The sequence below is a fragment of the Macaca fascicularis genome, chromosome 19 (assembly GCF_037993035.2).
Source record: "Macaca fascicularis isolate 582-1 chromosome 19, T2T-MFA8v1.1".
In the NCBI taxonomy this organism is placed as follows: domain Eukaryota; kingdom Metazoa; phylum Chordata; class Mammalia; order Primates; family Cercopithecidae; genus Macaca; species Macaca fascicularis.
The window spans coordinates 8,739,061-8,766,333 of NC_088393.1; the positions used below are offsets into that span (position 1 = coordinate 8,739,061).

A 27,273-nucleotide genomic window follows, 5' to 3' on the forward strand; every position below is an offset into this window, starting at 1 on the left:
GGAGAATGGCGTGAACCCGGGAGGGGGAGCTTACAGTGAGCCGAGATCGTGCCACTGCACTCTGGCCTGGGCAACAGAGCGAGACTCCATCTCAAAAAAAAAAAAAAAAAGAGAGATAGGGTCTTGCTCTGTCACCCAGGCTGGAATGCAGTGGCATGATCACAGTTCACTACAGCCTCAAAACTTTTGGGCTCAAGCGATCCTCCTGGCTTAGCCTCCTGAGTAGCTGGGGCTACAGACATAATCCCCAGCTAATTTAAAAAAATTTTTTTAGAAATGGGGTCTCACTGTGTTGCCCAAGCTGGTTTTATTGAACTCCTGGCTTCAAACGATACTCCCAACTCAGCCTCCCAGTGTTGGGATTATAGGTGTGAGCCACTGTGCCCAACCTGGTTAAATATTTTGAGATGGGCCAGGCATGGTGACTCATGCCTGTAATTCCAGCACTTTGGGAGGCTGAGGTGAGTGGATCACCTGAGGCCAGGAGTTTGAGACCAGCCTGGCCAACATGCTGAAACCCTGTCTCTACTAAAAATACAAAAATTGGCCAGCTATGGTGGCACACGCCTGTAGTCCCAGCTACTTTGGAGGCTGGGGTTGCTGTGAGCCGAGGTTGCACCACTGCACTTCAGCCTGGGCAACAGAGCAAGACTCCATCTCAAAAAAAAAAAAAAAAAAAAAAAAGATCTTGAGATGGGAGATCATTCTGGATGATCTGGGTGACCCAATGTCATCACAGGGTCCTTATAAGAAGGAGGCAGGAGGATCAGAATCAGAGATTGGAAGAGGCTGCACTGCCGGCTTGAAGGTGGTGGAAGGGGCCACAAGCCAAGGAATTCAGACGGCCTCTAGATGTTGGGAAATGCAGGGAAATGGATCCTCCCTTGGAGCCTCTAGAAGGAACCAGCCCTGCGCACACCTTGATTTTAGAACCTAGTAAGAACTAATTTCAGACTTCTGACCGCAGGATTGTAAGATAATAAAAATGTACTGCTTTGGGCTGGATGCGGTGGCTTACATCTGTAATTCCAGCACTTTTGGGAGGCTGAGATGGACAGACTGCTTGAGCTCAGGAGTTTGAGACTAGCCTGGGCAGTATGGTGAAACCCCATCTGTACAAAAAATAAAATTAGCTCGGTGTGGTGGCACATGCCTGTAGTCCTAGCTACTTGGGAGACCAAGGTGGGAAGATGGACTGAGCCCATGAGACTGAGGCTGCAGTGAGCCATGATCGCACCATGGCATTCCAACCTGGGCAATAGAGTGAGGCCCTGTCTAAAATTAAAATAAATAAAATAAATAACATAAAATAGTTGTTTTAAGTCACCAGGGTTGTGGTTGTTTGTTACAGTAGCCGCAGAGAAATAAAGGGGGTGGGCATTGAAAATTTATTGGCTGGGTGTGGTGGCTCACGCCTGTAATCCCAGCACTTTGGGAGGCTGAGGCTGGTGATCAGTTGAAGTCAGGAGTTCAAGGCCAGCCTGGCCAACATGGTGAAACCCCATCTCTACTAAAAATACAAAAATTAGCCGGGCTTGGTGGCGGGTGCCTGTAATTCCAGCTGCTTGGGAGGCTGAGGCAGGAGAATTGCTTGAACCCAGGAGGTGGAGGTTGCAGTGAGCCGAGACTATGCCACTGCATTCCAACCTGGGCGACAAGAGTGAAACTCCATCTCAAACAATATATATAAAAATACAAATACAAAAATTAGCCAGGCATGGCGGAACATGCCTGTAATCCCAGCAACTCAGGAGGCTGAGGCAGGAGAAAAGCAGGAGAATCGCTTGAACCCAGGAATCGGAGTTTGCTGTGAGCTGAGATTGTGCCCCTGCAATCCAGCCTGGACGGCAGTGAGATCTGTCTTAAACAAACAAACAAAGAATTTATCTTTTAGCTGAAAGAGTTTAAAACTGAGAGACTGCCGGGCGCGGTGGCTCACGCCTGTAATCCCAGCACTTTGGGAGGCCGAGGCGGGCGGATCACGACGTCAGGAGATTGAGACCACCCTGGCTAACACGGTGAAACCCCGTCTCTACTAAAAATACAAAAAATTAGCTGGGCATGGTGGCGGGCGCCTGTAGTCCCAGCTACTCGGGAGGCTGAGGCAGGAGAATGGTGTGCATCCGGGAGGCAGAGCTTGCAGTGAGCCGAGATTGCGCCACTGCACTCCAGCCTGGGCGACAGAGCGAGACTCTGTCTCAAAAAAAAAAACAAAAAAAACCTGAGAGACTTATATGATTCTCTCCTTTTTTTTTTTCTGAGACAGAGTTTCTCCCTTGTTGCCCAGGCTGGAGTGCAATGGCGTGATCTTGGCTCACCGCAACCTCTGCCTCCTGGGTTCAAGCAATTCTCCTGCCTCAGCCTCCCGAGTAGCTGGGATTACAGGCATGTGCCACCACGCGGGGCTAATTTTGTATTTTTAGTAGAGATGGGGTTTCTCCGTGTTGATCAGGCTGGTCTCGAACTCCCAACCTCAGGTAGTCTAACTACCTCGGCTTTCCAAAGTGCTGGGATTACAGGCATGAGCCATGGCACCTGGCCCTCTCTAGCTCTTTCTTTCTTTCTCTTTCCCTTCCTTCCTTTCTTTTCTTTTCCCTCCTTCCCTCCTTTCTTTCTCTTTCTCTCCCCTCCGTCCCTCCCTCCCTCCCTTCCTTCCTTCCTTTCTTCTTTCCTTTTTTCCTTCTTTCCACAGGAACCTGGGGCAAGTAGAAGATACAACATGAGAAGTGGGGAGGCCTCCAGGGAGGCCATCTAGACAACTGAAGGAGAGATGGCAGAGTGGACTGGTGGCCGGAGGAGTGCTGGAGGGTTCTGGAGAGAAGGAGGCTGATTCCAGATGTCTAAGATGTGGGGTCAGCAGGACCCTGAGTGACCAGTGAAATGTGAAGAAGGTGGCAGCCAGGTCAATTAGAGACAGATGTGGGGGAAAGCCATTCTGTCTCAAAATTCTGGAGAGTTCCATATACCGGATGGAGTTACTCTGGGGACATCATCAGAAATGGGTGTGCCTGTCAGGCGAGCAGTTCACTGGTCAGCCCCCACACAGAGCCAAGGCATCACAGCCCACCCCAGTTCACTGTCCATTCTGAAAACAGAAGCCGGGCAAGCTCCAAAAAGCTGGAAGAACCTTCTAGAAGCCCTGTGTTCTTCTGAGGCCCAACTTCAATCCAATGCCACCTCAAGCACCAGTGAAATCGGTCATAGGAGAAGATTAGAGGCTTTATGTTTTTTCTCAGGCAGTTGAGTTTATTTTCAGGTTAGCAGCAGTTTGGAGTTCACTTCCTGGATGAGATCAGAGTTGGAGGGGCAGGTGGCCACGGTGTTACTGTGTGAAGAGTCCTTGCAGCCACGGCTCATTGGCAGTTCTACCTTGTGCACAGTTCTGACCTGAAGAGGCTGGCCCCGGAGCAGACACAGGAATACCAGGCTTACTTACTTTATTTATTTATTTATTTTTGAGATGGAGTCTCACTCTGTCGCCAGGCTGGAGTGCAGTGGCATGATCTCGGCTCACTGCAACCTCCGCCTCCTGGGTTCAAGCGATTCTCCTGCCTCACCCTCCCAAGTGGCTGGGATTACAGTTACGTGCCACCACACCCAGCTAATTTTTATATTTTTAGTAGAGATGGGGGTTTCACCATGTTGGCCAGGATGCTCTTGATCTCCTGACCTCGTAATCCACCTGCCTCGGCCTCCCAAAGTGCTGGGATTATAGGTGTGAGCCACTGCGCCTGGCCTATTTATTTAAGACAGAGTCTTGCTCTGTCGCCCAGGCTACAGTGCAGTGGCACGATCTCAGCTCACTGCAACCTCGTGTCCCAGATTCAAGCAATTTTCTTGCTTCAGCCTTCTGAATGGTTGAGATTACAGGCACCCACCACCATACCCGACTAATTTTTTTGTATTTTTAGCAGAGATGGGGTTTCACCATGTTGGGCAGTCTGGTCGAGAACTCCTGATCTCAAATGGTCCACCTGCCTCAGCCTCCTAAAGTGCTGGGATTACAGGTGTGAGCCACCGCGCCTGGCCACCATGCTTGACTTTAGGAATTACTTCACTTTCCCCAGCCGCAGTTTGTTTATTTGTACAAGGCAGGCAGTACTGGTGCCACCACCTCAAAAGCCTGTTTAAAGCAGGAACCCAGCAGGGCACTTAACGCACCTTCTTGGTGGCCGTCCAGTAAACAGCATGGGGGTCAGTGACCCAGAGGGCAGCACAGACCTCTCCACTGCTTGTCACAGAATTGCAGCCTCTCTAACACCACACGCAAGATAACACAGGTCACTGGCCTGAGCCAGCTTGGGACGTTTTCCAGAGTTCACTTTCTGGATCCTAACTATAACCCTTCCATTCCTTTTTCTTTCTTTCTTTCTTTCTTTTTCTTTCGTTCTCTTCTTTTTCTTTCTCTCTTTTTCTTTCTTTCTCTCTTTCCTTTCTCTTTTTCTTTCTTTCTCTTTTTTCTTTCTCTCGTCTTTCTTTTTCTCTTTTTCTTTTTCTTTCCTTCTTTCTCTCTTTCTCTTTTTCTTTCCTTCTTTCTCTTTCTCTTTTTTTTCTTTCTCTTTCTCTTTTTCTCTTTTTCTTTCTTTCTCTCTTTCTTTCTTTCTCTCTCTCTTTCTTCTTTCTCTTGCTTTCTCCTTCCTTCCTTCCTTCCTTCCTTCCTTCCTTCCTTCCTTCCTTCCTTCCTTTCTTCCTTCCCTCTTTCCCTCTCTCTCTCTTTCTCTTTCTTTCTTTGATGGAGTCTCATTCTGTCACCCAGGCTAGAGTGCAATGGCACAATCTTGGCTCACTGCAACCTCCACCTCCTGGGTTCAAGTGATGCTTCCGCCTCAGCCTCCCAAGTAGCTGGGACTACGTGTGTGTGTCACCACGGCCAGCTAATTTTTGTATTTTAGTAGAGACAGTATCGCCGTGTTGGCCATGCTGGTCTCAAACCCCTGACCTCAAGTGATCTACTCATCTCGGCCTCCGAAAGTGCTGGGATTACAGGTGTGACCCACCATGCCTGGTCTCCAGAATATTTTCATCACCCCATAAAGAAACCCTGTAACCATTAGCTTGTCATTCCCCATTTCTGGAACCCACTAGTCTACTTCCTGACTCCACGGATTTTTCTACTCTGGATACTTCATACAAATGGAATCTTATCCAGTGAATTATTTTGTGTCTGGTTTCTTTCACTGAGCATGTTTTTAAGGTTCATGTGCTATTGTAGAAGGAGTTAGTACTTCATTCCTTTTTAGGGTTGAATATAATTTCATCCTATGCCGGAGGCTAAGTCAGGAGGGTTACTTGAGGCGGGGAGTTCCCTTAGGCCACATAGCAAGACTCTAACTTTAAAACATCTTTGAAAAATCAAGCCTGGGCGGGGTGGTTCATGCCTGTCATCCCAGCACATTGATGGTCCAAGGCAGGCTGATCACCTGAGGTCAGGAGCTTGAGACCAGCCTGGCCAACACGATGAAAGCCTGTCTCTACTAAAAATGCAAAAATTAGCGGGGCATGGTGGCGAGAGCCTGTAGTCCCAGCTACTCAGGAGGCTGAGGCAGGAGAATTGCTTGAACCTGGGAGGCAGAGGTTGCAGTGAGCCAAGATCGCGCCACTTTCACTCCGGCCTGGGCGACACAAAATTCCATATCAAAAAATAAAAATAAAATAAAAATTAGCTGGGGGTTGGCAGGGTGCAGTGTCTCACCCCTGTAATCTTAGCCTGTTGGGAGGCTGAGGGGGGCTGATCACCTGAGAATTGCTTGAACCCAGGAGGCGGAGGTTGCGGCAAGTGTAGTGGTGTGATCTCGGCTCACTGCCACCACCACACCCGGCTAATTTTTTGTATTTTTAAAGTAGAGACAGGGTTTCACCGTGTTAGGATGGTCTCGATCTTCCGACCTTGTGATCCACCCACCTCAGCCTCCCAAAGTGCTGGGATTCCAGGCGTGTGCACCCAGCCCCTTCTTCCTATTCTTTCAAAGCCACCAGTTGCCCTCCTATGATAACCCATTATCTATTAACCTGTGGATCTATTAACGCATGAATGGATTGATCTGTTCATGAGGCCAGAATTCTCATGACCCAGTCACCCCTTAAAGGCCCCACCTCTGTCGACACTGACTGCTACATCGAGGATTAAGTTTCACCGTGAGTTTTGGAGGGAATGAACATTGAAACTGTAGCATCAGGTGTTATCAGTCTATTAAAAGCTCATGCAAATTGATAAGCACCAAAGGTGCAAAGATCAGAAACAGACAATTCCCAGGAAGAGAAGGGGAGTCTAGGAGCCTAAGAGTGGATGTATTGGGCATCAGGGGAGGGCCTATTGGCCCAGGGTTGGTCACAGCAAGGATCATTCCAATGCTGCCAGGACCTCAACACTTGCTTTCCAAAGGGGTGGCTGCCATTTCAATTGGAGAGACCCTTTGGATAATGCATACCCAGCATATAAGAGGGTTCATAGACCAGGCGTGGTGTCTCACGCCTGTAATCCCAGCACTTTGGAAGGCTGAGGCAGGAGGAGAATTGCTTGAGTCCGGGAGTTCAAGACCAGCCAGGGCAACATAGCAAGAACCTGTCTCTATGGGGAAAAAAAAAAAGGTCAGGCCCAGTGGCTCCTGCCTGTAATCCCAGCACTTTGGGAGGCTGAGGCAGGCGGATCACCTGAGGTCAGGAGTTTGAGCTCAGTAGCTCTGTAAAAATGCAGATCACCTGAGATCAGGAGTTCGCGCTCAGTAGCTCTTTAAAAATATAATAATTAGCTGGGCATGGCAGTAATTAGCACACCTGTAATCCTGGTTACTGGAGAGGCTGAGGCATGAGAATCGCTTCATCCTGGGAGGTGGAGGTTGCAGTGAGCCTATCGTGCCATTGCACTCCAGCCTGGGCAACAGAACGAGACTCCATCTCAAAAAAAAAAAAAAAAAAAAAAAAAAGAGGGTTCATAGTCTGAGCTTGTGATTATACCACTGAAAATTACCCCTAAGCCACCTGTGGAAGGGCTGCCTGCAGGAGGACGTGTCTTAGGATCTTTAATAAGTTACCTTCTGGTTGGAAACTACCTAAATGCCCAGCACTCAGGTTGGCCCGGTAAATCATGCACCCATAGGAGTTACGGTCAGGAGGCCTGTGACCCTGTAGAGTAGTAGTGGCTCCCGAGCCCTGGGCCAAGCACTGTACTGATACCCTCAAATCCTCACAGTAACAGCCTATTCAGTTCTGTTAGCCCCATTTTACAGCAAAGGGCTGCTCTGGGGGAGGGGAGGAGCCCAGCTGGGTGGGAGATCGTGGGTTTATGGTGACATCTGTGGGTACTCCATCCAATCAAGGGCCTGAGGCTTAAGAGGCTTGAATTTGGGGAGACAGGGACCCTCTAAATGGTGCAGTTAAAGCGGTGGCTTCAGGTCCAGGTGGGAGAGGAAGAAACAGCTAGGGAAAAGGGATGTATTCATCTTTTTTTTTTTTTTTTGAGACAGAGTCTCGCTGTGTCGCCCAGGCTGGAGTGCAGTGGTGCAATCTTGGCTCACTGCAAGCTCCGCCTCCCGGGTTCACGCCATTCTCCTGCCTCAGCCTCCCGAGTAGCTGGGACTACAGGTGCCCGCCACCTACCATGCCCAGCTAATTTTTTGTATTTTTAGTAGAGATGGGGTTTCACCGTGTTAGGATGGTCTCGATCTTCTGACCTCATGATCCGCCCGCCTCGGCCTCCCAAAGTGCTGGGATTATAGGCGTGAGCCACCGCGCCCGGCCATATTAGTCTTTTTTTTTTTTTTGGAGACATTCTTGCTCTGTCACCTAGGCTGGGCTGGAGTGTAATGGCACAATCTCGGCTCACTGCAACCTCCGCCTGCCAGGTTCAAGCGATTCTCATGCCTCAGCCTCCCGAGTAGCTGGGATTACAGGCATGTGCCACCAAACCCGGCTAATTTTTTTATTTTCAATAAGGACAGGGTTTTCACCTTGTTGGTCAGGCTGGTCTCAAACTCTTGGGCGACAGAGATCTGCCCACCTCGGCCTCCCAAAGGGCTGAGATTACAGGCATGAGCCACTGCCCAGTCTCAGTGGTCTTTTCATCTGTGTTCCATCCTCATTCCCATTCAGTACCTGATGTGCTTCTGTCTTACTGGGGTGCACCCCGGGGGACGCATGACTGTTCTACAGCCCACGGGGTTTCAGCAGGGTGAGCAGAGGACCTCGGGTGGCCCTTGTTACCCACACTGCTGACTCACGGGGCTCAGGCTTGGGGAGGGGTCACATGGAAATCACCCGGCTGGCCAGAGCAGTTGCAGCCACATCAGGTAGAGGGCAGGAGCCAGCAGTGGGATTGGATGGGCCCCCGTGGGAGGGACGACCAAACCCTGAAACTAGCCTCCACCCTCCAGGGTGCAGGGGCTTCCCTGGACACAAACTTTCCTTCCTCGTCCCCCTCTTTATACCATTGCACCCGGGTTTGTTTGTCTGTTTTTAGTGACAGAGGCTTGCTCTGTCGCCCAGGATGGAGTGCAGTCCACTGCAACCTCCGCCTCCCAGATTCAAGCGATTCTCCTGCCTCAGTCTCCTGAGTAGCTGGGATTATAGGCATGTGCCACCACATCCGGCTAATTTTTAAATTTTTTTTTTTTTTTTTTTTTTTTTTTTAGTGGAGACAGGGATTCATTATGTTGGCCAGGCTGGTCTTGAACTCCTGATCTCAAGTGATCCACCGGCCTTGGCCTTCCAAAGTGCTGGGATTACAGACATGAGCCACTGGCACCCGGCCCCTGGGGTTTTCTTTACCCAGATCCCTGCTGCCTTCCCTTCCTGTGGCTGATGTCTCCCTACCTTGTCCCCCAGAAATGCAGCTGCTTTGCCCTCAACCACAGCTCCCCCATCCAGTGCAGGGCCCGGCTCTTGACTGAGACATCAGCAAATGTGAGCCCTGCTCTCCTGGGTCACTGCAGGCTCCTTCAGGAAGGAAGCGGGGATCTGTCCCCCTTGGCATCCCCAGTGCCCCGCATGGGGGGCCTGGCACCCATGAGGCAGTCGAAGCTTGCGGACCGGATGAACAAGCAGTGAGCCCTACCTTCAAGGGCCTGTCTTGAGGACACCAGGTGGGTTTATGACATCCCAGCAGACACGAGGCCCCCAGGGACCAGTCCCTCTCTGGCACTGGCACCAGGGCCCTTGCCCCACTGGATCAGGCCTCCCAAGCTTGGGGTCCCTTTTCCAGTCGGCAAGAGAGGCACTTCACTCCTGCTCCAGCCCAAGGAGAACCTGCCAACTCCAAGGGGTGGCCAATGAGGGGATCCGTGACATAAGTCCTTCAGAGGCAGCAGGGACAAGAAGCTGTAGGGAGAATAGGGCAGGCCTGGGGTGCGAGGTGCTGGCAAGGTGCAGACCCACCACCCCAACCCAACCCCTCCTCCGCAAATCCCGTCATCTCTGCCCTGTGCCCCATGAACGAACCAGCTCCTTTCCAGCCCAGTGACCAGCACAGGCTCAAGACGTTTCCCTCAGACATTGTCTGCCTGACCACCTCTTCCAGCACAGCGAGGGGCATGGGATCCGGAGGCCAGAGCGGGCCAGGCCTAGGGGTGGGGAGAAAAACATCACTATTCTTAGATCCCTTGTCCTCCAGGGCTCGGGTCAGGCCGAGCAGTCACATTCCAGAGGTAGAAGCCATCAGCCCACACAAATGCTTCTGTTCCCTGAGGAGGCCAAGGGTCACCAGGAACTAAAATCAGCTTTTCCCAAGAAAAGCAGGAGACGGGGTGGGGGGTGGGGGCAGGGGTAGAAAGGCCAAAGGTCACCCAGTAAACACCTTCCAGCTGCCCCTGCTGGGAAACCCCCTCTGAGTCCAGACGGATGAGGACAGAAGCATTCTAACCCTCTAGGCTACCCGCTGGCTGATTCTTCCTGGTAGGGGGTGGTCCTGTGCATTCTAGATTATTTAGCAGCTCTCTGGCAGCCCACCGCCTGCCCCGCCTCACCACCCCCACCTAAGCGGTGACAGCCAACTCTCTCTCCAGGCACAGCCAGGGTAGGTATTTGGGGTAGGTATTTAGGAGCCTGCTGTTCTATGGACTCTGTTCTCTCGGCCTGGAATCCTCTTCCCACATAGCACAAACCCCCACCAGCCCTGCAGTCTTCCAGAACTAAACCCACACATCACCTCGCTCAGGAAGTTTCCCGTGGACCCCCCCATCTTATGAGTTTGGCCCCCACGGATGCTGTGGTAGGTAAAATAATGCCCCCTTGGCCAGATACGGTGGCTCACACCTGTAATCCCATCACTTTGGGATGCCGAGGAGGGAAGATCGCTTGAGCCTAGGAGTTTGAGACCAGCCTGGACAACACAGCAGGACACAGTCTCTACAAAATATGTATTTTTTTTTTGAAACGGAGTCTCGCTCTGTCGCCCAGGCTGGAGTGCAGTGGCCGGATCTCAGCTCACTGCAAGCTCCGCCTCCCGGGTTCACGCCATTCTTCTGCCTCAGCCTCCCAAGTAGCTGGGACTACAGGCGCCTACCACCTCGCCCGGCTAGTTTTTTGTATTTTTTTTAGTAGAGACGGGGTTTCACCATGTTAGCCAGGATGGTCTCGATCACCTGACCTCGTGATCCGCCCGTCTCGGCCTCCCAAAGTGCTGGGATTACAGGCTTGAGCCACCACGCCTGGCCTCTACAAAATATTTTTAAAAATTAGCTGGGGCCTGGCGCGGTGGCTCACGCCTGTAATCCCAACATTCTGGGAGGCTAAGGTGGGCAGATCATGAGGTCAAGAGATCAAGACCATCCTGGCCAACATGGTTAAACCCCGTGTCTAGTAAAAATACAAAAATTAGCTGGGTGTGTTGGCATGTGCCTGTAGTCCCAGCTACTCAGGAGGCTGAGGGAGGAGAATCGCTTGAACCCGGGAAGTGGAAGTTGCAGTGAGCCGAGATTGCACCGCTGCACTCCAGCCTGGTGACAGAGCGAGACTCATAAAAAAAAAAAAAAAAAAAAAATTAGCAGGGGCTTGTTGCAGTGGCTCATGCCTATAATCCCAGCACTTTGGGAGGCCAAGGCAGGTAGATCCCTTGATGCCAGGAGTTTGAGACCAGTCTGGCCAACAAGGTGAAACCCCAACTCTAGTAAAAATACAAAAATTAGCCAGGCGTGGTGGCACATGCCTGTAGTCCCAGTTGTACTTGAGAGGCTGAGGCAGGAGAATTGCTTGAACTCGGGTGGGGGGGTGGGGGCAGAGGTTGCAGTGTGCTGAGATTGAGCCACTGCACTTCAGCCTTGGCTACAGAGCAAGACTCTGTCTCAAAAAAAAAAAAAAAAAAAAAAAAAGCTGGTCTCTCTGGCTCATGCCTGTAATCCCAGCACTTTGGGAGGCTGAGGCAAGCGGATCACGAGGTTGGGAGTTCAAGACCAGCCTGTCCAACATGGAGAAACCCTGTCTCTACTAAAAATACAAAATTAGCTGGACGTGGTGGCGCATGCCTGCAATCCCAGCTACTTGGGAGGCTGAGGCAGGAGAATCGCTTGAACTCGGGGGGCAGAGGTTGCTGCTAGATGGAGCCACTGCACTCCAGCCTTGGCTATAGAGCAAGACTCTGTCTCAGAGAAAAAAAAAAAAAAAGGGAGGAGGCAGGAGGGTCACCGTCAGAAAGAGGCTGGAAGAGGCCGTGCTGCTAGCTGTGAAGGTGGAGGAAGGGGCCCCAAGATGAGAGCTGTGGGTGCCTCTAGAAGCTGGGAAAGGCTGTAAATGGAGCTTCCAGGAGGAACCAGCCTCATCAACGCCTTAATTTTAGGGCATCTGACCTCCAGTGCTGTAAAATCATAAGTCTGTGTTGCTTTAAGCTGCTCTGTTTCTGGTCATTTGTTTCAGCAGCCACAAGAGACTCATACCAGCCTCTGCTCTGCAGCCCCGAGTCAGCCCTGGAGAGCCACTGGGCAGTCAGGCTGGCATTTGCCCTTCCTGGCACGAGCTTTGTAACCTGGCAGAGCTACTGGCCGTGACAAGCATCTCCTAGGAGATGGGGGAACTCAATGGAAAAAGGTTTCGGAGTCAGGGCTTAGGTGGACCACATTCCTTCAAGCTTTATGCCATAGAGAGCTTCGCTAGGGAGGTGGAGAAGCAGACAAAGTGACTCGTATTCTCTCCAATTTATTTATTTAATTTCTTTTCAGACGGACTCTGTCTCTGTCATCCAGGCTGGAGTACAGTGGCTTGATCTTGGCTCACTGCAACTTCCGCCTGGGTTCCGCCTGGGTTCAAGTGATTCTCCTGCCTCAGCCTCCCAAGTAGCTGGAATTACAGACATGCACCACCACACCCAGCTAGTTTTTTGGTATTTTTAGTGGAGATGGAGTTTCACCATGTTGGCCACGCTGGTCTCCAACTCCTGACCTCAAATAATCCACCTGCCTTGGCCCCCCAAAGTGCTGGGATTACAGGCATGAGCCACCATGCCCAGCCCAAATAATTTTTTTAAAAGGCCAGGCTGGTGGCTCGTATCTGGAATCCCAGCACTTTGGGAGGCTGTGGTAGGAAGATCACTTGAGCCCAGGAGCCCAGGAGTTCCAGGCTGTAGTGAGTTGTGATCATGCCACTGCACTCCAGCCTGGATGACAGAGGGAGACCCTACCGCCATCCCTGCCCGCGAAAAAAGTGATTCCTATAAAGACCCAAGGGTCCAATCTTGGGTCATGGTAGCTTTGTTCTTTATTTCTTATTACTTTTTTTTTTTTTTTTGAGACGGAGTCTCGCTCTGTCGCCCAGGCTGGAGTGCAGTGGCTGGATCTCCGCTCGCTGCAAGCTCTGCCTCCTGGGTTTACGCCATTCTCCTGCCTCAGCCTCCCGAGTAGCTGGGACTACAGGCACCTGCCACCTCGCCCGGCTAGTTTTTTTGTATTTTTTAGTAGAAACGTGGTTTCACCACGTTAGCCAGGATGTTCTCAATCTCCTGACCTTGTGATCCACTGGCCTCGGCCTCCTAGAGTGCTGGGATTACAGGCGTGAGCCACCGTGCCTGGCCCAGATTTTTTTGTGTTTGGGTTTTTTGTTTGTTTCTGGGTTTTGGTGGGTTTTTTTGTTTTTTTTTTAGACGGAGTGTTGCTCTGTCACCCAGGCTGGAGTGCAATGGCATGATCTTGACTCACTGCAACCTCTGCCTCCTGGGTTCAAGCAATTCTCCTGCCTCCTCAGCTTCCCGAGTAGCTGGGACTACAGGCGCCCGCCATGACACATGGCTAATTTTTTGTATTTTTAGTAGAGACGGGGTTTCACCATGTTAGCCAGGATGGTCTCGATCCCCTGAACTCGTGATCCACCCGCCCTGGCCTCCCAAAGTGCAGGGATTACAGGCGTGAGCCACCGTGCCCGGCCCTGTTTATTGCTTTTTTGGTTTTGATTTTTCTTTTTTTGAGACAGAGTTTCGCTCTTGTTTCCCAAGCTAGAGTTCAATGACAGGATTTTGACTCACTGCAACCTCTGCCTCCTGAATTCAAGCGATTCTCCTGCCTCAGCCTCCCTAGTAGCTGGAATTACAGGCGTGTGCCACCACGCCCGGCTAATTTTTGTATTTTTAGTAGAGACAGGGTTTCACCATGTTGACCAGGCTGGTCTCGAACTCTTTACCTCATGATCTGTCCACCTCAGTCTCCCAAAGTGCAGGGATTACAGGCATGAGCCACCTTGCCCAGCCCAGACTGAGTTTTTGATTCAGGGTGGGAGAGTTTATCAGAGGCTTGGACTGCTTCTGTGTCTCTGTTGTACTTGTCTGGGAGGGAGAGTTGTGTGTCTGTCCCCATACATCTTCCTGCAGCTGCAGGCATACCCCCCTCCTCTCCTCCGCTAAAGTCAGCCTTTAGCTTCCCTATTTCAGCGCACCTGAAGGGAAAGGAATGTGCTTATTAAGTAAGGCCTCACTGTTTTACTGGGGCCCATTGTATGAGGGTGAAGTTTGGCAGTTACCCAAGAGACTTTCCCCCTATTTCCCTCTGTGCCCGAGCTGTCTTATCTGTGTTTTACTATCTGCTCTTTCTGGCTGCTTGTGGGTTGGAAGATAAGTGATTTCCTTGAAATGCAAGAGGCTAGAGAGGGAGCTGGAACTGACACTGGCGGGGTTTGTCCCAGATGACGGTGCTCCTGCTCTGTCATTCCAGACCCTATAGTTGTAAAAGGACAAGGCGCGACGTGTTCTTTCTGGCTACTTCCTGCTGATGTTGGGGGTCGCGGGAGGCACGGAGAGTTTTCTGGTCTTGGACTGACTACAGGAGCAACATTGTGTGTAGATGTTTTTGGGTAGTTGTCTGCGAAATGGCCGTGATTCTGTCGGTTAAAAATTTTTTAAAAAGGTTAATTAGGCAGGGTAAAAACATTAGTCCTAGACTTTTCAGCAGCGTTTTTTTTTTCTTTACTTTCTCTCTTTTTGATAGGGAGTCTTGCTCTGTCGCCCAGGCTGCAGTGCAGTGGTGCAATCTCGGCTCACTGCAACCTCCGCCTCCCAGGCTCAAGCGATTCCCCTGCCTCAGCCTCCCGAGTAGCTGGGACTACAGGCGCCCACCACCACGCCTGGCTAATTTTTTTGTATTTTTAGCAGAGATGGTGTTTCACCCTGTTAGCCAGGATGGTCTCGATCTCCTGACCGCCTCAGCCTCCCAAAGTGTTGGGATTACGGGCAGGAGCCACCGCGCCCAGCCTTCAGCAGCGTTTCTTTTTTTGTTTGTTTGTTTTTGTTTTTTGAGACGGAGTCTCGCTTTGTTGCCCAGGCTGGAGTGCAGTGGCACCATCTCGGCTCACCGCAAGCTCTGCCTCCTGGGTTCACGCCGTTCTCCTGCGTCAGCCTCCGAGTAGCTGGGACTACAGGCACGCACCACCACGCCCGGCTAATTTTTTTTTTGTATTTTTAGTAGAGACGGGGTTTCACCGTGTTAGCCAGGATGGTCTCGATTTCCTGACCTCGTGATCCGCCCGCCTCGGCCTCCCAAAGTGCTGGGATTACAGGCGTGAGCCACCGCTCCCGGCAGCAGCGTTTCTTATTAGGTCCGATTGGTTGAGACAGAAGCAACATTTTTTTCCCAGTGACAGGCAGAGGCACGTGTTTGGGAAGACCCGTGTGTTATTTTTTTGTTAGCAACTGTTATTCCTGATATGAGGAAAATAACTAAGCCAAATGCTACAGTAATTGAGATTCTCTGTCTGATATTCCACCCTGGGGACGTTATAGTATATAGTTCTACTGCAAATAGTAGATAAAGCAATTCCCAGAGGGTGGTGTAGTAAATAATTTTCATTAAAAAAAGTTTTAATATTTGGTTTAAAAGGAGACGTAGAAGTGACAAAAGGTATTTGGTGAGGTAGGGGTGAGACTAAGGTGAGTAATTTTCACTTAGTTACTTATCTTTTTTTTTTTTTTGAGACGGAGTCTTGCTCCATGGCTCAAGCTAGAGTACAGTGGCATGATCTCAGCTCACTGCAACCTCCTGTCTCAGCCTCCCTAGTAGTTGGGATTACAGGTGCCTGCCACCACACCTGGCTAATTTTTGCATTTTCAGTAGCGACGGGGTTCCTCTCCTTGTTGGGGTTGTCTCAGGCTGGTCTCAAACTCCTGACCTCAGGTGATCCACCCACCTCGGCCTCCCAAAGTGCCTGGATTACAGGCGTGAGCCACCTTGCCTGCCACTTATCTTTTATGATTTTCAGATTAAGATTTCTTATTTTTTTTTACATTGATAGGACATTTTTCTGGGCTGTTAGGGGTTGCTTTCTCCACTTTTCAGGCTTTGACTTGAGTGTAATGTATCCAGGAGTTGATTTCTGTAACAGATATAATTTAAACTGTAGAAAATAATAAAAATTGAAAAAATTAGGCAAGACTAGAATGTAACAACAGGTGTGCTATAGTTTTTGTTTTTGTTTTTACTATAAGTTCTAGGGTACATGTGCACAACCTGCAGGTTTGTTACATATGTATACATATGCCATGTTGGTGTGCTGCACCCATTAACTAGTCATTTACATTAGGTATGTCTCCTAATGCTATCCCTTCCCCCTCCCCCCAGGTGCGCTATGGTTTTTTGTTTTTGTTTTTGTTTTTTTTGAGATGGAGTCTCATACTTTAGCACAGGCTGGAGTGCAGTGGTGCGATCTCGGCTCACTGGAAGCTCCGCCTCCCGGGTTCACGCCATTCTCCTGCCTCAGCCTCCCGAGTAGCTGGGACTACAGGCGCCCGCCACCGCGCCCAGCTAATTTTTTGTATTTTTAGTAGAGATGGGGTTTCACCATGTTGGCCAGGATGGTCTCAATCTCCTGACCTCGTGATCCACCTGCCCTGGCCTCCCAAAGTGCTGGGATTACAGGCGTGAGCCACCGCGCCCAGCCAGTGTGCTATAGTTTTTTAAACATAATTTTCACTCTTCAGTTTCCCATCTTTATTAAAAGACAAATAATGGTAGGACTGGTTTGCTTTATTATATTTGGCTTAATTATTTGTATACAGTGCAGCAAGAATAATTATTTGCTACATAGGCCTTTTTTTTTTTTTTTCCTTGAGACAGAGTCTTGCTCTGTTGCCCAGGCTGGAGTGCAATGGTGTAATCTCAGCTCACTGCAACCTCTGCCTCATGGGTTCAAGCGATTCTCCTGCCTCAGCCTCCTGAGTAGCTGGGATTACAGGCGCGCACCATCACATCAGCTAATTTTTTGTATTTTTAGTAGAGACAGGGTTTCACCATGTTGGCCAGGCTGGCCTTAAACTACTGACCTCATGATCTGCCCACCTTGGCCTCTCAAAGTGCTGGAATTACAGGCGTGACCCACCACGTCCAGCCACTACATAGGCCTTTTTTTTTTTTTTTTGAGATGGAGTCTCACTCTGTCGCCCAGGCTGGAGTGCAGTGGTGCCATCTCCGCTCACTGCAAGCTCCGCCTCCCGGGTTCACGCCATTCTCCTGTCTCAGACTCCCGAGAAGCTGGACTACAGGCGCCCGCCACCACGCCCAGCTAATTTTTTTTTTTTTTTATTTTTAGTAGAGACGGGGTTTCACCGTGTTAACCAGGATGGTCTCGATCTCCTGACCTTGTAATCCACCTGCCTCAGCCTCCCAAAGTGCTGGGATTACAGGTGTGAGCCACCGCGCCCCACGTCTTTTTTTTATTTTTAATTAATTAATTATTTATTTTTTTGAGACTGGGTCTCGCTCTGTCACCCAGGCTGCCGTACAGCGGCACAATCTTGGCTTGCTGCAACCTCCGCCTCCCGGATTCAAGTGATTCTCCTGCCTCAGCCTCCCGAGTAGCTGGGATTGCAGGCGCCTGTCACCATGCCTGGCTAATTTTTGTATTTTTGGTAGAGACGGGGTTTCACCATGTTGGCCAGGCTGGTCTCGAACTCCTGACCTCAGATGATCCACTCGCCTCGGCCTCCCAAAGTGCTGGGATTACAGGTGTGAGCCACTGCGCCCAACCCTTTTTAAATTTTTTTCAGAGGGAGAGTCTGTCTCCCAGGCTGGAGTGTCATGGTGCAATCATAGCCCACTGTAACCTTGAACTCCTAGGCTCAAGCAGTCCTCTTGCCTCAGCCTCCCAAATAGCTGGGACTACAGGTTCACACTACCATGCCCTACCATGCCTGGGCTGTTGAATCTCCCTGCCCTCACCTCACCCTCTGTGGCATCTTCCAGATGACCTTGGCAGAGCTCAGACGCAGACTTGACCATAACCCTCCCATGGCTAAATACATCTATTCAGGGTGGGCGTAGTGGCTCACACCTGTAATCCCAGTACTCTGGGAGGCCGAGGCAGGTGTATCATCTGAGGTCAGGAGTTCGAGACCGGCCTGGCCAACATGGTGAAACCCCATCTCTACTAAAAATACAAAAATTAGCTCTGTGTGGTGGCATGCATCTGTAATCTCAGCTACTCGGGAGGCTGAGGCAGGAGAATTACTTGAACCCAGGAGGTGGAGGTTGCAGTGAGCCAAGATCATGCCACTGTACTCCAGCCTGGGCCACAGAGCAGGACTCTGTCTCAAAAATAAATAAATAAAAATAAATAAATCTTTTCAGCAGCTCCCTCATGGCCTCTGGATGAAGGTCACCCTTCTGGGCTTGGCATGTGAGGCCCTGAATAGCTTCTCCCCGCCTACTTCATCTTCCGCTATCCACCCCCGCACCTCCTGCCCCAGATATTCTGCACTTGGCTGTTCCCTCTAGCGTCCTGTCCTGCTGGTCTCTGACTAACACCAGGTTGTCCTTCAGGTCACCATTCAGCTGTAGGTCCCCCTGGAAACAGGTGGGATGCCCTTCACATCCCCACAGCCTGATGCAGATGTTCCTCCAGGACACTGATCAGGAGGCATGGCAGCCTAAGGCTGAGTGACGTGGCTCAGGCCTGTAATCCCAGCACTTTGGGAGGCCAAGGCGGGAGGATCCCTTGAGCCCAGGAGTTCAAGACCAGCCTGGGCAACACAGGGAGACCCTGTTTCTACAAAAAGTTACAAAATTAGCCGGGCATGATGGTGTGTGCCTGTAATCCCAGATACTTGTGGGGCTGAGGCGGGGGGATCACTTGAATCCAGAGGTCAAGATTGCGGAGAGCCATGGTCACACCACAGCACTCCAGCCTGAGCAACAGAAACATTATCTCCGCCAGGCACAGTGGTTCATGCCTGTAATCCCAGCACTTTGGGAGGCCGAGGTGGGTGGATCGCTTGAGGTCAGGAGTATGAGACCAGCCTGGCCAACATGGTGAAACCCCATCTCTACTAAAAACACAAAAATTAGCCGGGCGTGGTGGTGCATGCCTGTAATCCCAGCTACTGGCGAGGCTGAGGCAGGAGAATTGCTTGAGCCTGGGAGGCGAAGGCTACAGTGAGCCCAGATCGCACCACCACACTCCAGCCTTGGCAACAGAGCAAGACTCAGTCTCAAAAAACAACAATTAAAAAAAAAAAAAACAAACAAAAAAACTGAAACCCAAACCAAAAACAAAACAAAGACATTATCTTGAAAAAAAAAAAACAATTTCCCCATTAACTGTGAGGGCCACCTGGAGAGTGGTATTATCTGTCTTCTGTCTCCAGCTCCCCACGCATCACTGGGCACCCGTTTTTATTTACTTACTTACTTTATTTAGAGACAAGCATTTTAGTCAAGTTACTTGGTCAAGCAATGTAACCTCTCTCGGCCTCAGGTGATTTTCTTTCTCTATAAAGTGGGAATCAATTTTAACCTAATAAGGGTCTTATTACCTCAAGCCACTCTCTTTAAAGGCATCCAGCAGCTGGGCGTGGTGGTACGTGCCTGTAATACTTAGGAGGCTGAAGTGGGAGAATCACTTGCACCCAGGAGGTGGAGGTTGCAGTGAGCTGAGATCATACCACTGCACTCCAGCCTGGGTGACAGAGTAAGACCCTGTCTCCAGAAAAAAAAAAAAAAAAAAAGGCATCCAACTCATCCCTAATCTCTTCCAATCATACCAGCATTGGTGACAGTGATCCTCATCTGAAAATTGTTTTTCAAATTTTTTTCAAATTAAATTTTTTTTTCCTTGTCAGCAGAAAGTCACATCTGAATGTCTTGCTTCATTACTTGCTGCTTCTCTTGTCTGCAATGCTACTAGGCACAGAGCACGTGGGACTGACTCCTTTACTGCTTGTCCCCAGCACCCAGCCTGGTGCTGGGCGCGTAGACAGTGCTCAATAAGTGTTTGTTGAATGAATAACAAATGGTCCCACATAGATGTTCCATGAGGCGTCAGTGACATCAACGTCATCTTTTTTTTTTTTTTTTTTTTTTTTTGGAGATGAGTTCTTACTCTGTTGCCCAGGCTAGAGTGCAGTGGTGCAATCATAGCTCACTGCAGCCTTGAACTCCTGAGATCGAGCAATCCTCCCACCCCAGTCTCCTGAGTAACTGGGATTCCAGATGCAGGCCACCTTGCCTGGCTATTTAAAAAAAACATTTTTTTTTTGTAGAGATGGGGGTCTTACTGTGTTGTCCAGGCTGATTTCAAACTCCTGGGCTCAAGTGATCCTTTTTCCTTGGCCTCCCAAAGTGTTGGGATTATAGGCATGAGCCACCACACCCAGCCAGTCACCATCATCTTTGATAGCTGCAACATGTCGGCTTGCTCACTGCCATCACCCTGGGGCCCAGCGTGTACCTGGAACACAAGGGATACTTAGAAAACGGATGTGGAAAGGGTGAGTGGAGCTCAGCACATTCAAAGAGGGACTCAGGACCCTATGGGACCCTCTCCCCAAGGCCTGCCACCCTCTCTTTCCCATGCAACCCCTCCTCCAGCCCCAGGCAGCAGGGCCAGGATCAGGGACTCTTCCCAGCTGTCCGGCCCCCGCACATTCTGCATGGGCAGGACAAGCACAAGGACGAAAGCCAAGGTCATGTGCTTGGTAATACCAGTAGTCTGAATCCCTCTGGAGAACCACGGCCCCTGCCCAGGCCACTGCTACAGCTGTCCCCTGGAAGACAGAGGCCTCTGGTTAGCTCGGGGTGGGGATCCCCTCAGAACTGACTTTCCAGAGGCCAGCAGAGTCAGCTACATCAGGGACTTAGGGTTCGGGTTAGAATTAACCAAATTGCCGAACATCAGGCCAAGAGCTTACAAGACATCCTGGAAAAACCCTTCTTTCCTCCTCCTCCTCCTCTCCTTCCCCCCCACCTCCTCCTCCTCCTCCGGTTGCTGGGCAACCACTATGCATCTGGACCAAAGCAAGAGGCAGCTGGTTTAAAGACACACACAGACTGAAAGTGAAGGGAGGCAAAAAGATATTCTTTGAAAATGAAAACCGAAAGAGATCAGGGGTAGCTATACTTGTATCAGATAAAATAGTTTTTAAGTCAAAACTAACACGAGAGGAAGAAGGTCATTATAAAATGAAAAAGGAGTCAGTTCATCAAGAGGATAAAACAATTATATATATATGCACCCAACATCAGAGGACCTAAATATATAAAGGAAATATATATGAAGGAAATATGAATAGATCTGAACTGCAATACAGGAATAGTACTGCACTTTCAACAACAACAACAAAAAACACCAGCCTGGGCAACATAGCAAGACCCCATCTCCACAAAATTTAAAAAAAAATATTTGTGGGGTGTGGTAGTGCATATCTGTAGTCTCAGCTACTTGAAAGGCTGAGGCAGGAGGATTGCTGGAGCCCAGGAGTTCAAGGCTGCAGTGAGCCATAACAACATCACTGTACTCCAGCCTGGGTGACAGACTGAGACTCTGTCAAAAAAAAAAAAAAAAAAAAAAAAAGCAATGAACAGATCCAGGCAGAAAATCAGTAAGGAAACATTGGATTTGAAATACGTTGTAGATCAAATGGAACTAATGACTTATGTAGAACATTCCATTTGACAGCAGTGGAACACATTCTCCTCAAGTGCACAGGGGACATACTCCAGGATAGACCATGTTAGACCACAAAGCAAGCCTAAACAAATGTTAAGATTGCCAGGTGCGGTGGCTCACGCCTGTAATCTCAGCACTTTGGGAGGCCGAGGCAGGCAGATCACGAGGTCAGGAGATCAAGACCATCCTGGCTAACACGGTGAAACCCCATCTCTACTAAAAATACAAAAGATTAGCCGGGCGTGGTGGTGGGCGCCTGTAGTCCCAGCTACTCGGGAGGCTGAGGCAGGAGAATGGTGTGAACCCAGGAGGCGGAGCTTGCAGTGAGCCCAGTTCGTGCCACTTCACTCCAGCCTGGGTGACAGAGTGAGACTCCATCTCAAAAAAAAAAAAAAAAAAAGTAAAATTGCAATTATATCAATCTTTCTTTTCTGACCACAGTGATACGAAACTAGAAATCACTAATAGGAGGAATTCTGGAAAATTGACACGTGAGAAAATTAAACAATACTCTCCTACACAACCAATGGGTCAAAGAAGAAATTAAAAGGGAAATTTAAAAATATCTCGAGGCCAGGTGCAGTGGCTCATGCCTGTAATCCCAGCACTTTGGTGGCTGAGGCAAGAGGATCACCAGAGGCCAGGAGTTCAAGACCAGCCTGGGCAACATAGTGAGACGCCCCGCCATCTGTACAAATAATAAAAATAATTAGCCAGGCATGGTGATGCTCACCTGTAGTCCCAGTTATTTGGGAGGCTAAGGTGGGAGGAACACTTGAGTTGGAAGCTGCAGTGAGCTATGATTATGCTACTGCACTCAGCCTGGGTGATAGAGGGAGATCTGTCTCTAAAAACGAAACAAAATAAAACAGAAACAACAACAAAAAACATGAGACAAACTGAAATGGACATACAATATACCTAAACCAATGAATGCAGCAAAAGTGGTTCTAAGAGGGAAGTTTATAGCAATAAATAAATGCCTACATAAAAAAGAAGAAAGATCTTTCAAATAACCAAATTCTCTTAAAAAAAGAGATAACTGGAGGCTGGGCATGGTGGCTCAAGCCTGCAATCCCAACACTTTGGGAGGCCAAGGCAGGCAGGTCACTTGAGGTCAGGAGTTTGAGACCAGCCTGGGCAACACAGTGAAACATGGTCTCTACTAAAAATACAAAAATTAGCCAGGCATGGTGGTGGGCCCCTGTAGTCCCAGCTACTTGGGAGGCTGAGGCAGGAGAATCGCTTGAACTCAGAAGGTGGAGGTTGCAGTGAGCCAAGATCATGCCACTGCACTCCAGCCTGGGCAACAGAGGAAGACTCTGTCTTAAAAAAAAAAAAAAAAAAGGGAGGCAGCTGGGCACAACAGGAGTCCAGGCCTGGCAGATGGGGCTCTTACAAGACTCGTGACCATGCAGGGCAGTGGGGGCTCATCAGAAGCCAAGAGTCTCATTAGGGACCTGGAGGCACCAGAGTTCAGGAGAGCTGCAGGCAGCTGGGGTCTGATATGCAAAAGCGACTACAGGAGGACCGCCACTTCTGCCAGTTCTCCCATTGCCCCTGTGCCTTTGTCAATGACCTCCCAGGCATCTGCTCTATGGCGCTTCCCCACTGGGGGACTGTTCTTTTCTTCACAGTATTTAAGAAATAAAAATTAGATTTTCCTGGCCAACAAAAAAAGTAAATAACTTGGCTTCTCTGACTCTCAGTCTCCTCCTCTGTACAGTTGGGCCAATGGTGAGCACCCAGGAACATCCTACATCCCACTAGAGGTGCCTGCCACTGGGTGGGGCAGAGATGGTGGTGGCTGGTGCAGGCTTCCCAGAACATCTCATCGCCCCTGCCCACCACCTGGCCACTGCAACCGACTGGGCTTGTCTAGAAAGACACCTGCCTTCCCGCCCAACCCTGCAGGCTCTGGGATATTAGTCTCTGAATTTATCTGAGCTACAGGATGGAGACCACCCTCAACTGCTCCCATCATCAGAGATGCAGAACAGAAGTCGGTGTTGGGGGGCACTTGTTCCCCCAGCTGTGCTGATTTCACACTGGTGGAGAAGAGGACTCCTGCTGATAATGAATTTTATTTTTATTTTTTTTATGAGATGGAGTTTAGCTCTTGTCGCCCAGGCTGGAGTACAATGGCAAGATCTCGGCTCACAGCAACTTCCACCTCCCGGGTTCAAGTGATTCTGCTGCCTCGGCCTCCCAAAGTGCTGGGATTACAGGTGTGAGCCACTGCCCCCAGCCGATAGCCGATTACTCTTAATGCCCTCCAGCAGCTGCAGGAATGGAAGAGGCTAGTCCTGCCCCGAATGTGAAGGTCTGGCCTTCATTCACAGCAATTGTGGTCCTCAGAACTCCGGGTTTTAACTCGGGGCCTCGACTCCCGGATCATCCCCTCTCTTGCTCCAACCCCTGGGTCCCGGGTCCCCAGAGCGCCCACCCCAGTGCACCTTGCATGCTGGCCCATGGAGGGCCCCCTTGCTGAGAACCCCTTCTCCCCGTGAAGGCTGCCGGCGGGACAAACGGTGAGGGGTGAGGCAGGGAGGGAGACTCACACGTAGGGGCCCTCCCCCAAGCCTGGGTAACACCGTCTTGGCCGCTGCCCGCGGGCTGGTCAGGTAGGGGGCAGTGGGCCGTAGCGGAGAGCCTGGGCCGGGCCCGCCACGCCGCTTCCCCACGCTCGCAGCCACGCGGAGCCGCGTCCTGGTCCAGCCTCACCCACCTAGAGCAAAAGAGGCGGAGGAACTGGAGCAGCGCCCGGGCCCGGGGGCTGCCTCCGGCCGCAGCAACGGGACGGGTGAGAGCACCTGCCCCCGGCGCGTCGTAGCTCCTCTGGTGGGGCGGGGCTGACCGTGCAGGCCCCGCCCCAGTCTAAGCCCCTCCTACAAAGCCCGGCCCCTTGCCATAAGCGCTATATGTCAGGCTCCGCCCACTGTTTTAAATCCCACTCACTCTGCCCTGCCCCTCATTCTGAGCTATATAGTAAGCCCCGCCCATAGCCACAAACCACGCCCACCCAGCCCTGCCCCTGGGCTCTAGGTGTCATTTATCTATCTAGTCACGTCCCCGGCTAGAAGCCACACCCACCAGACCCGGCCCCAGCTCTAAGCCCCACCCACCCGGCCATGTGGTTTGGGACAGGGAAGTAGGCTAGGGGCCGCCGCCTCTGGGCTCCCAGTGGAAGGGGAGAAATGAGAAAGCAGTTCAGGGTGTGATAAATACCCACAGAGGTCAGATGTAGCTATGGATGCAGGCGATAAAAAGTTTGAAGCAATCAGCTCTGTGGCTTCTGCAGCGCTCCTTTCGCCCTCCCTAATCTTCACCTCCGTGTCTCCCCTAGTCCCTGTGTCCTGGGTGGGTCTTGCTGACCCAGGGAAAGAGGACATGCCTTCTCAGTGAATTTTGCTTTGCTTCCTGAGGGCATGGCTACCTGGGGCTCCTGGTTTTTCTTCCAAAAACAAAACATTTCTTCCATTTTTATTTTGGTTTTTTTTTTTTTTTTTTTTTTTTTTTGAGACAGAGTTTCACTCTTGTTGCCCAGGCTGGAATGCAGTGGTGCAATCTCTGCTCACTGCAACCTCCGCCTCCCGGGTTCAAGCGATTCTCCTGCCTCAGCCTCCTGAGTAGCTGGAATTACAGGTGCCTGCCACCACGCTTGGGTAATTTTTGTAATTTTAGTAGAGATGGGGTTTTGCCATGTTGGCCAGGCTGGTCTCAAACTCCTCACCTCAGGGGATCCGCCTGCTTTGGCCTCCCAAACTGCTGAGATTACAGGTGTGAGCCACTGTGCCCGGTCACCGTTTTTTTCATTTTTTGAGACAGGGTCTTGCTCTGTTGCCCAGGCTGGAGTGCAGTGGCATGATCACGGCTCACTGCAGCCTCAACCTCCTGGGCTGAAGCAATCCCCCCACCTCAGCCTACCCAGTAGCTGAGACTACAGGTATGCACTACCACGTCGGGTTAATTTTTTAAAAATTTTTTATAATGACGCAGGTCTCTCTCTGTTGCCGGGGCTGGTCTTGAGCTCCTGGGCTCAAGCGATCCTCTGGCCTTGGCCTCCCAAAGTGTTGGGATTACAGACCTGAGCCACCATGCCTGGCCTAGAGAGTTCATTTCTTGTTGGGATTGTTCATCGGTGGGAAGTGCACCCTTGTGCCGTGCTGACTATATTCATAGAGTTATGTAACCATCACTCGCATCTAATTTCAGAACTTTTGTTCTGAAACTCATACCCTCTCGAAGTCACTCCTTCATTCTCCCCTTCCCCCATCCTATGGCCACCGATAATTTACTTTCTGTTTCTATGGATTTCCCTGTGGTCACAACCAGAGGATTTCTGTGACGTGCTAAGTTACCTAACTCTGGTGTGGAAGGAGAGGGAAAGTCAGGGACCCAACAGGGAACAGGTAGCTTGAGGGTGGGGGAAGCATGAAGGTAAGGGCTTGCTTTGGGGGCTCAAGGCAGTCTGAGCCTTGTTTGCAGGCAGCCAGCGTCCACCAGGTGTGTGCAGGTGAGGGAAACAGGGGAAAAAGGGCCCTTTCTGGAGACAGTAGGGGTGCTGGCTGGCAAGCCTGGGATGGGGAGTGGGGAGGCAAGGGGGCCTGTGAGTCGAGGTCGGAGCTTGCTGTAGAGGAGGGAGAATTCCAGAGGCTGAGAGTGCAGGTGTGGAGGAGGAGGAAGGGAGGAGGGCAGGCAGGGGGTGGCTGGGTGGGGCTCTGTCTATAAAGAGTGAAGCTCAGCGTCTTGGTCCTGCAGATGGAAGAGCTTGGCATACAGCCTGGCGGGCATCAGCTCCCTTGACCCAGTGGATATCGGTGAGTCTTTTCCTTGAACATGACTCAGATGACCAGCTTGTCCCTCCAGCACAACTTGTTCCCATTTTATGCAACCTCCTTCCCTTGCCATATGCCTGGCGCTTAAGACGGGGGTGTTCCCAGTACCCACTCCCTTCCTCTTCCTCAGTCCTCTCCACTTCTCTCCAGGACCCCAGGTGGCCCGGTTATTTGTCCAGGTGCCCAGGGAGGAGGACCCGCCTGCAGCATGAACCTGTGGCTCCTGGCTTGCCTGGTGGCCGGCTTCCTGGGAGCCTGGGCCCCCACTGTCCACACCCAAGGTACTGTGTTCGGCAATGCCTACCCCCAAGTGCCCATCTCCCCGTGCCCCCACCCCACCCCTTTTGTCCCTTATCTCTTCCAGAGGTCTCCCCAACCCCATCTCCACTGAATTCTCCTGCTCCTGACATGCAGGAACTCCTGGCGTTTGGGTAGCTCCTGGGATGGGGTTGGGGAGATGGAGTGTTCCCAGTTCCTTCTTCGAGAGCCCCATGGAGTCCTTCGCAAGACTCCTAAAGACATGAGGGAGCACATGGTGGCTTCCAGCTGTGGGCGAAGCCAGTTACTGCCAGCGATATATTGTAGAACCCTAATCCTGCCAAGCCAGGGGTGGGGCTGGAAATCAGCGCCCTGGAGACTGACAGGAGTGGATTCCCATCCTGGTCCCTCCATGCAGTCCAGCTGAGAGTTAGTTGCTCCTAAACCGTTTTTTTGTTTGTTTGTTTGTTTGTTTTGGTTTTTTTTTTGAGACAGAGTCTCACTCTGTCGCCCTGGCTGGAGAGCAGTGGTGCGATCTTGGCTCACTGCAACTTCTGTCTCCTGGGTTCAAGCAATTCTTCTGCCTCAGTCTCCCAAGTAGCTGGGACTACAGGCACATGCTACCATGCCCGGCTAATTTTTGTATTTTTAGTAGAGATGGGGTTTCACTATGTTGGCCAGAGTAGTCTCGATCTCCTGATCTCAGGTGATCCACCCGCCTGAGCCTCCCAAAGTGCTAGAATTACAGGCGTGAGCCACTGCGCCCGGCTTCCTAAACTTTAGGAGTCTCCCTTTCCTCAGCTGCAAAGTGGGAATCTAAACTTCACACTGCATGGCT

General features: G+C 50.8%; 1 protein-coding gene across 17 annotated transcripts in view; it reads left to right on the forward strand.

Moving 5' to 3' along the window:
* The window catches only part of CCL25 (C-C motif chemokine ligand 25), a 49,281-nt gene that overhangs the window by 13,781 nt on the left and 8,227 nt on the right, over positions 1-27,273 (forward strand). For 3 of the 17 annotated variants that reach the window (XM_074025657.1, XM_005587798.4, XM_074025651.1), the window contains 3 exons: positions 23,445-23,567; positions 26,101-26,159; positions 26,328-26,458. In XM_074025657.1, coding sequence (XP_073881758.1) covers positions 26,386-26,458 — 73 coding nt within the window. In that variant the 5' untranslated portion in view covers positions 23,445-23,567; positions 26,101-26,159; positions 26,328-26,385. Of the gene's footprint in view, positions 1-8,820; positions 9,078-9,860; positions 10,007-23,444; positions 23,568-23,963; positions 24,143-26,100; positions 26,160-26,327; positions 26,459-27,273 lie in introns of all 17 variants that reach the window. The other 14 variants (XM_074025646.1, XM_074025655.1, XM_074025647.1 and 11 more) reach the window with 10 other exon arrangements.